Below are 8,556 nucleotides of genomic sequence, written 5' to 3' on the forward strand. Positions count from 1 at the left end.
GTTCTACCAGTGTTTTTTTATATTTTTGCATGTTTTCATGACAGTGACTATTGTCTTTTTTGCTTACCAGATGTAGGACTCCTTTGAGCATTTCTTCTAAGACTGGTCTAGTGGTGATGAATTCCTTCAGTTTTTGTTTCTCTGGGAAAGACTTGATTTTTCTCTCATGTCTGAAGGATAGATTTGCTAGGTATAGTATTGTTTGACTGTTGGAGTAGTTTTAGCACTTTCAATATATCATCCCATTCTTTGGTGGCCTGTAAAATTTCTGCAGAGAAATCTGTTAGTCTAATGATGATTCCCTTATATGTGACTTGATCCTTTTGTTGTTTTTGCGTTCTATCTTTGGTCTTTGACCTTTGACAGTTTATAATGTGCCTCAAGAAGGACCTTTTTGGGTTGAATACATTTGGGATTCTTTGAGCTTCCCCTATCTGGATGTCCATAGACTTGGGAAGTTTTTGGCTATTATTTCATTAAATAGGTTTTCTATGCCTTCTTGTCTTCCCCTTCTGGATTCCTATAATACAAATATTTGTTCACTCAGTGGTGTCCCTTAAGTCTTGTAGGCTTTCTTCACCTCTTTTTCATTCATTCTTTCTTTTTCCCTCTGACTGGGTAATTTCAAATGACTGATGTAAAAATATTTCTTTCTTCTACTTTATCAAATCTGCTGTTGAATCTCTCTATTGTATTTTTTATTTTGTTCATTGAATTCTTTAGCTGTAGGATTTCTGTTTGGTTCTTTTCATGATTTTTATCTGTGTTGAATTCTTGTTCATATTGAGAATGGTTTTTCTGATTTTGTTGAGTTGTCTGTGTATTTTCTTGTCTCTCATTGAATTTCCTTAAGATCATTATTCTGATTTTTTTTTTCCAGAAATTAGTTGCTTTTCTTTTCATTGGGTTTTGTTGTTTTATACTTTCAGTTCTGGGGTGTTTATTGGGGTTTTTAATGAGAAAGTTATGTTCCTTTGGTGGTGGTATATTTCTTTACTTTTTTTTTTTTTTATGTTTCTTATGTCCCTGCATTGATGTCTGTGGATCTGGTGGAACAGTCACTTCTTCCATACTTTCTGGAGTGGCTTTTATATTGAATAACTTTCACTTGCAGTTGGGGTTTAGTGTGCTGGTTGGGAGAGTGTGGTTACTCTGTTGCTAGATAGCAACTCTGTTGTTATTGAGTCTTCATTCAGTTTCTTTAGCTGTGTTCACCATCAGCAATGGTGTAGGCTTCTACAGCAGCCTACACTGTAGAAGATTGTGGCGATGGCAGCAGCCTAGGTTGTGAATGTCCTTGATGTCAAGGGCTTCTGGGGAGCCACCTGTTCTTGTTTTCATTACAATGGGGAGACTTAGCTGAGTAGATCCCTCTTGGTGTTAGGTCTGACATGGCCTGTAAGCAGCTTTTGTAGCACTGTGTTCCAGGTGCAGTTGCTTGGAGTAGCTGTGGGACCGGGGTCCTAGGCTCATAGGCTTATGAACCTACTGTTGCACTTGGATCTTGGGGTACAGATTTGCTCTTAGGTGGGGTTAGATGTAGGTTGCCCACAGAGCCAGGACCTGTAACTTTCAGGCATTTACTAGTAGATGGGGTCCAGGGAGTCAGGTTGTAGCTGAGATTCTATCCCTGAAAGGCAGGGCACAGCACTGGCCTGACTTCAGGGAAAAATAGTTGCTTTGGAGGTTTGATCCTAGGGAGCATGGTATGGCTGCGGTTCAGAAACTCTAATGTGAGTCATTAGAGCTCAATGGCAACTCAGGTCTCAGGGGATGAAGCTTGTATAGTAGTGACTGTAGACCCTGGGATGGTGGGACTCCGCAGCAGCAGATACACAGCTGTTGTTTAGGTAGGGCAGGGAACAGCATAGCAATGACTCCATTTGCTAGGTAAAGGCAGGCATCAGCAGCTCAGACTCTAAGGGCCTAGTCTGGTCTAAGGAAGCCAGAGTACTAGAGCTGTTTGGCTAGTAGGACGACGTGTCTCAGCTTAGCTACTGCTTTGTTTCCCTGGGACATGGATTACTCAGCCTTGGGGTGCACAGCTGCTCAGCTTGGCCAGGACACTAGTTCCCCAGAGGGCAATGTGCTGCTTCAGTTTAGGCCTGGGGGTCATGACTGGTCTGGGTGGCCATTTCCCTGGGATGCAAGGTGCCACTTCAGGTTAGGTACTGGGGGTTGTGTGACTACTCTGAGTATCTTTGGCAGTTTCCTGCAATTCATTATGCTACTTCAGCCTAGGCGCTGGGGACGCATGACTGCCTTGAGCTGCCAAGGTACAATTTTCCTGGGAGGTAGGGTACCTCTTCAGCTCCAGCCTGATGGGGAGAGAGGAGTGGTGGGTGAAGTAGCTTCACTTCTTCTTGGTTCCGTGAGGAAGGGTTTAATCACTGTTAGCTTGGCCTGGTGATTTCAGGCCACTGGGCTAGTATGATTCAGCCGTGGCTTAGCCTCAGGGATGAAAGGGAGCCATGGCTACTTGTCTCTGGAGCAAAACGTGTTTCAGCGATAGCTCCACTTGCAAGGTGGTATAGCCACAAGGGCCACAGGGGCCAGGGCACAGTATTAGCTGCTTCTCTCAGGGGAACCCAGTGGTGTAGACTCCAGATAGCCCCCTCAGCTGGTCTTAGTACCTGTGAGGACTACAGGGGTAGGGTCTGTAGGTATCCGAGATATTAATGGGGGCTGGTTGTTGGGATTCTCTTGCTTGCCTCCTTGCTCTAGGAAGAAGTTATTCCTGGTTCCCAGCTGATCCCGGTTGGAAATGGGGTGCTGGGGCCCTGGCATTCCCTTTTGTTCTCTGTGTTGCCATTCTGAGTTCTGTGCTCACCCTAGTTTCTGTTTCTCCTTTGGTGCACTCCATTGCCCTTCTTCAGTTGTTTTCGTTAAAATATAGTTGTCTGTTCATCGTCTTTTTCCAAGTTTATCCTTTTGTTTGTGATATACAATAGTCCCAGCACCATTTGTTGAAGACTACCCTTTCCCCATTCAGTTGACATCCTTGTTGAAAATCAGTTGACCATAAATATAAGGTTTACTTCTATGCTTTCAATTCCATTTTATTTTATTTTATTTTATTTTTTGAGACAGAGTCTCACTCTGTTGCCAGGCGCCAGGCTGGAGTGCAGTGGCTCGACCTTGGCTCACTGCAACCTCTGCCTCCTGGGTTCAAGCAGTTCTCCTGCCTCAGCCTCCCAAGTAGCTGGGACTACAGGCATGCGCCACCATGCCCAGCTAATTTTTGTATTTAAGTAGAGACGGGTTTTCACCATGTTGGCCAGGATGGTCTTGATCTCTTGACCTCGTGATCCACCCGCCTCGGCTTCCCAAAGTGCTGGGATTACAGGCGTGAGCCACTGCCCCTGGCCTCAGTTCCATTTTATTCATCTATTTATCTTTCCTGCTGCCAGTGCCACATAGTCTTGATTATTGGAGCTATGTAGTAAAATTTGAAATCAGGACATTTGAGTCCTCCAACTTTGTTCCTCTTTTTCAAGATTGCTTTGGCTATTCTTGGTTCTTTGTATTTCCATATGAGTTTAAAGATCACCTTGTCAGTTTCTGCAGAAAACCAGGTGGAATTCTGATAGGGATTGTATTGAATCTGTAGATACATTCATGGGGAGTATCCATCTTAGTATTAAGTCTTCTAATCCATGAATAGGGGTATTTCCATTTATGTAGCGCTTCTTTAAAATCTTTCAACACTGTTTTGTAATTTTCAATGTACAAGTTTTACACTTCTTATGTTAAATTTATTCCCAAGCATTTTGTTATTTTTGGTGCTATTGTAATTGTTTTCTTAAGTTCATTTTGGATTGCTCATTGCGAGTGAATGGAGAGCTTCAATAGATTTTTAAATATTGATCTTGTATCATACAACCTTGCTCACCTTGTTTATTAGTGCTAATAATTTTTTGTAGATTCCTTAGGATTTTCTGTGTACTAGATTATCTTGTCTCCAAATAGTTCTACTACTTTTTTCCCCAATCTGGATGCCATTATTTCTTTTTCTTGCATAATTGCTCTTGCAAGAACTTCTAGTATGATCAGTGTTAAAGTAGTGAGAATGGACATCCTTGTTTTGTTCTGGATCTTGGGAGAAAACTTTTAGTCTTTTATCATTAAGTTTGATGTTAGTTGTGGGTTTTAGCCTTCTATTGCTAATTTGCTAAGTGTTTAATCATGAAAGGGTATAAGCTTTTGTCCAATGCTTTTCTTCATCTATTAGATAAGTATGTTTTTTTCCTTTAGTCTATTGATATATTATGGTATTCATCAGCTCAGGCTGCCATAATAAAATACCATAGACTAGGTAACTTAAATTAGCAATCCCCAACCTTTTTGGCACCAGAGACTAGTTTTGTGGAAGACAATTTTTCCACAGATGGGGTGGAGGGGTGTTTTGGGATTTAACTGTTCTGTCGCAGATCATCAAGCATTAGATTCTCACAAGGAGGGTGCAACCTAGATCCCTTGCATGCATAGTTCACAATAGAGCTTATACTCCTATGAGAATCTAGTGCCACCGCTGACCTGACAGGAGGTGGAGCTCAGGTGGTAACGCTTCCTTGCCTGCCACGCTCACGTCCTGCTGTGCGGCCCAGTTCCTAGCAGGCCACGGACAGATACCTGACAGGCCTTCTCACTGTATCCTCCTGTAGCAGAGAGAGAGGGTGATTTGTCTTCCTATTTTATAAGGCCACCAATCTTATTAAATTTGGTCCCTGCCCTTATGACTTCATTTAACCAAAATTACCTCCTAAAAGCCCTGTCTCCAAATACAGTCACATGAGGGGTTAGAACCTCAACATGTGAATTTTTGGGGGCGTGCAGTTCAACCTATAGCAATTAGATTGATTGGTTTTCAGATGTTAAACTAGTCTTGCATTTTGGGATAAATCCCACTTGTTCATGGTGTATAATCCTTTTTATATGTTGCTGGATTTGGTTTGCTCTTAATAATTTGTTGAGGATGTTTGCAGCCTTGGATTTCAAGGCTTTGGAGATCTATAAAAGCAGTCAAGTAATATGGGGCCCATATCTAGTGAAGTATTTTAACAGAAACAATGGAAGCCAAAAGAAAGAAAACAACTGCCACCTAGAATTCTCTACTCAATACGTATATCTTTTAATAAGGAAGGTGAAATAAAACTATTTTCAGGAAATAAAAATTAAGGGAATTTGTCACCAGCAGACTCTCACTAAAGGAAAAACTAAAAAGGAGTTCTTCAGGCAGAAGGAAAATGATTCCCGATGGAAGCTCACAGATACAGGAAGTAATGAAGAACAGTGGAAAGGTAAATATGTAGGCAATCTAAGTGAATACTGTCTTGTGGGATGAACATCATTGGCATATAAATTGGGAGGGGAGTAAGTGATGTTAATTTCTAAGAACTTTGCATTGTTTATAAAGAGAGTAAAAGTAACAAGTCATTTTAGACATTGACAATTCAGGGTTGCTCATTGTAATCTCTTACCAAAATAGACTACAAAAAGTCTATAACTATAGAGTTAATAGTAAGGGAAAAATTGAAATAGTGAAACATTGTCTACAAGAACACAAGAAAGGAGAGGAAAAGGAATAATTGTATAGGCAAGAATAATAACAGATTGAAAAAGTCAAATACAACTCTATCAATAATATATTAAGTGAAAATAGATTTGATGCTTGAATTACAACTGTATTCAATATTTTGTCAGAGATCCTAGTCAAGGATATATGGAAAGAAAAAGAAATAAAAATGATAAAGATTGGATAAGAAGAAATAAAACTATTTATGCACAACATGATCATGGACATGAAAACTCAAAAGATAGCTAGGTAAACCATCAGAATCAATTAGTGAGTTTAAAAAGGTTGTTAGACCAATGTAAAAAGGAAGTGTATTTTTATATACAGATACCATGCAGAAAATGAGATACAATTGTTTACAATAGCATCAAAGAACATCAAATTCTAGGGAATAAACGTAAGAAAATGTAAGATTTAAGCTAGAAACTATAAACATTCAAAGAAATTTTCATGTTCATGGATTAGAAGAATCAATATCATAAACATGTCAATTCTGCCTAGATTGTTATATTTATCCAATGTAATTTCAATGAAAATCTCAGAAAAGTTTTTTTTTTTTTAATGAAAAACCAATTCCAGAAATAAATGTGGGAAAGTAAAAGGCTCAGAAGAACCAGGATAGTCTTAAGAACAAAGTGAATATATGTCCTCTACCAGATACTAAAACTTTTGAAACTACGGTCTTTAAAATAGTACAGTCTTGCTACAGAGTTAGAAGGATCGTGGAAACAAGCCAGGAACTCCAGAAACAGACACATATATGGATGTCTGATTTGTCACAAAGGTGGCGCTGCAGAGCAGTGAGAACAGGACTTTCTTCAATAAATGATACTGGGTCAATTGAATATTCATATGGAGAGGAAAATGAAACTTTATTGCCGAATCACCCTGCATATAAAAATCAGTTAGAAGTAGATGTAAATGTCGTAGGCAAAATAGCAAACCTTCTAGAAACAGGAGAAAATCTTTATGACTTTGATGGTAAAGAGAGATTTCTGGCCACAAAAAGGACTGACAAAGAAAAAAAGATAAAAACTGGGCTGTAATAAAGTTAAGAAACAATAGAAGATGATTAAGAAAGTGAAAAGCTGCAGAGAGGAAGATGGCACTCAAAACACATGTAATTGAACAAAGAACTGGTGTTCAGAATAAATAAGGAATTTCTACAAGTACATAAGGAAGAGACAGAACATCCATTTGAAAAACAGAGAGACTTGAACAGACCCAACATAGAAGAGGATATCCAAATGGCCAGTAAATAGGAAAAGCTATCACAAAAATTACAGAGTAAGACCACAGTGATATAACCATAAAAACGTGTACAATAGCTAAAATTAAAGAGACTGACAATACTAAGTGTTGATAAGGAGGTAGGAATATTGCTTGTAGGAATATAAATTGGTACAGCCACTTTAGAAGACTGGTTGGTAGTGATTACTAAAGCTGAAACATATGCAAATTTTATGACTCAGAAGTTTCACTCCTAATTACTCAACAAAAATGCGTGGACATTGGTACCAAAAGATATATAAGAAGGTTCTTCACAGCATTATTAGTAATAGCCAAAAGCCAGAAAAAACGCAAATGTCCATCAAGAGTAGAATGAATAAATAAAATATGGCATATTCATACAATGAAATATGCAGAAAAGAAAATGAACAAATTCAGCTAATATGGATGAATATTACATGTATAATATTGAGTAAAATAAGTTAAATGAAAAAGCATACATATTGTATGACCCCATTTATATACATTTCAGAAAATTTTAAAACTATAGTACTTAAAAGTTAGATAATAGTTACTTTTGGGGAAAAGGGAAGGGATATTAGATTGGGATGGACATTACAGGGATTTCTGGGTGCTTGTCAACTTTTCATGGATGGTAAGAATGTGTTTACCATGTGATAGTTGATTGAGCTATGTGCATATGATTTGTGTACTTTATGTATGTTATACATCAATTCAAAAAATCTAAAGGAACTACACTTTATGGGATGTAAATGAAGTTTTCTGTTCACATTGCCTTTTTACGAGAGGACAGGGTTGGATTTTATTATTTATTTTTGTAATTTCAACTTTTATTTTAGATTCAGTAGGGACAGCACATGTGCAGGCTTGTTATGTGGCTATATTGTGTGATGCTGAGGTTTGGGGTACAAATGATCTCATCAACCAGGTAGTGAGCACAGTACCCGATAGGTAGTTTTTCAGCCCTTGTCCCCTGCCCTGTCTTCCCTGACCTAGTATCCCCAGTGCCATTTATTCCTATCTTTATGCCCACATGTACCTAATGTTTAGCTCCCACTTAAAAGTGAGAACATGCGGTATTTGATTTTCTGTTTCTGTGTAAATTTGTTTAGGATGATGGCCTCTAGTTGCATCCATGTTGCTGCAAATGACATGATCTCATTTTTTATGGCTGTGTAGTATTCCATGATGTGTATGTACCACATATTCTTTATTCAGTAAGGTTGGATTTTAACTGAATATTTGTTTCCTTGTGCATTTGTCCCCTTTAATCACCAGGCGGTCTAACTCTGGCGATGGGTCCTGGACAGTGGAGAGTTTTGTAGCAAGATTTCGAAAGTGTCATAATTTAGATTGTTCCTGGGGCTAGGAGCACTAGCATTGACCTCTGAAGTCAACATGGAAGAAAATAATTGCAAGAGTTGTAACAGTAGTCAGGAGCTAGCAACCTGTTTTAAGTTCTTTGAGCACCTTTACTGAGATACTTTAAAACATATTTTCTAAGTATTGTTAAATTAAAATGCACTATTAAATTGTAAGTAACATGTTAGAAATATGCCATTTGCTAACATGAAACAGTGAAAGAGAAGCTTTAGATTCAAATCCTGGCCTTGCTGTTTGCTCAGTATGAAAATTTGGGCAGTTTACTCTAATTTTTTATTATTTTTTTCTTCTTTCTTTCTTTCTTTCTTTCTTTCTTTCTTTCTTTCTTTCTTTCTTTCTTTCTTTCT

At 38.4% G+C, this 8,556-nt stretch overlaps 1 protein-coding gene across 7 annotated transcripts in view; it reads left to right on the plus strand.

Moving 5' to 3' along the window:
• Positions 1–8,556, plus strand: part of ZDBF2 (zinc finger DBF-type containing 2) — a 42,572-nt gene that overhangs the window by 12,537 nt on the left and 21,479 nt on the right. The window contains exon 2 of one of the 7 annotated variants that reach the window (XM_017536892.2): positions 5,198–5,300. The exons of the other annotated variants lie outside the window; for them this stretch is intronic. Within the exon in view, the coding sequence (XP_017392381.1) occupies positions 5,247–5,300 (54 nt within the window). The 5' untranslated portion in view covers positions 5,198–5,246. The remainder of the gene's footprint in view (positions 1–5,197; positions 5,301–8,556) is intronic. 7 annotated transcript variants of the gene reach the window in all.

The sequence above is a fragment of the Cebus imitator genome, unplaced genomic scaffold (genome assembly GCF_001604975.1).
Source record: "Cebus imitator isolate Cc_AM_T3 unplaced genomic scaffold, Cebus_imitator-1.0 Scaffold101, whole genome shotgun sequence".
Lineage (NCBI taxonomy): Eukaryota > Metazoa > Chordata > Mammalia > Primates > Cebidae > Cebus > Cebus imitator.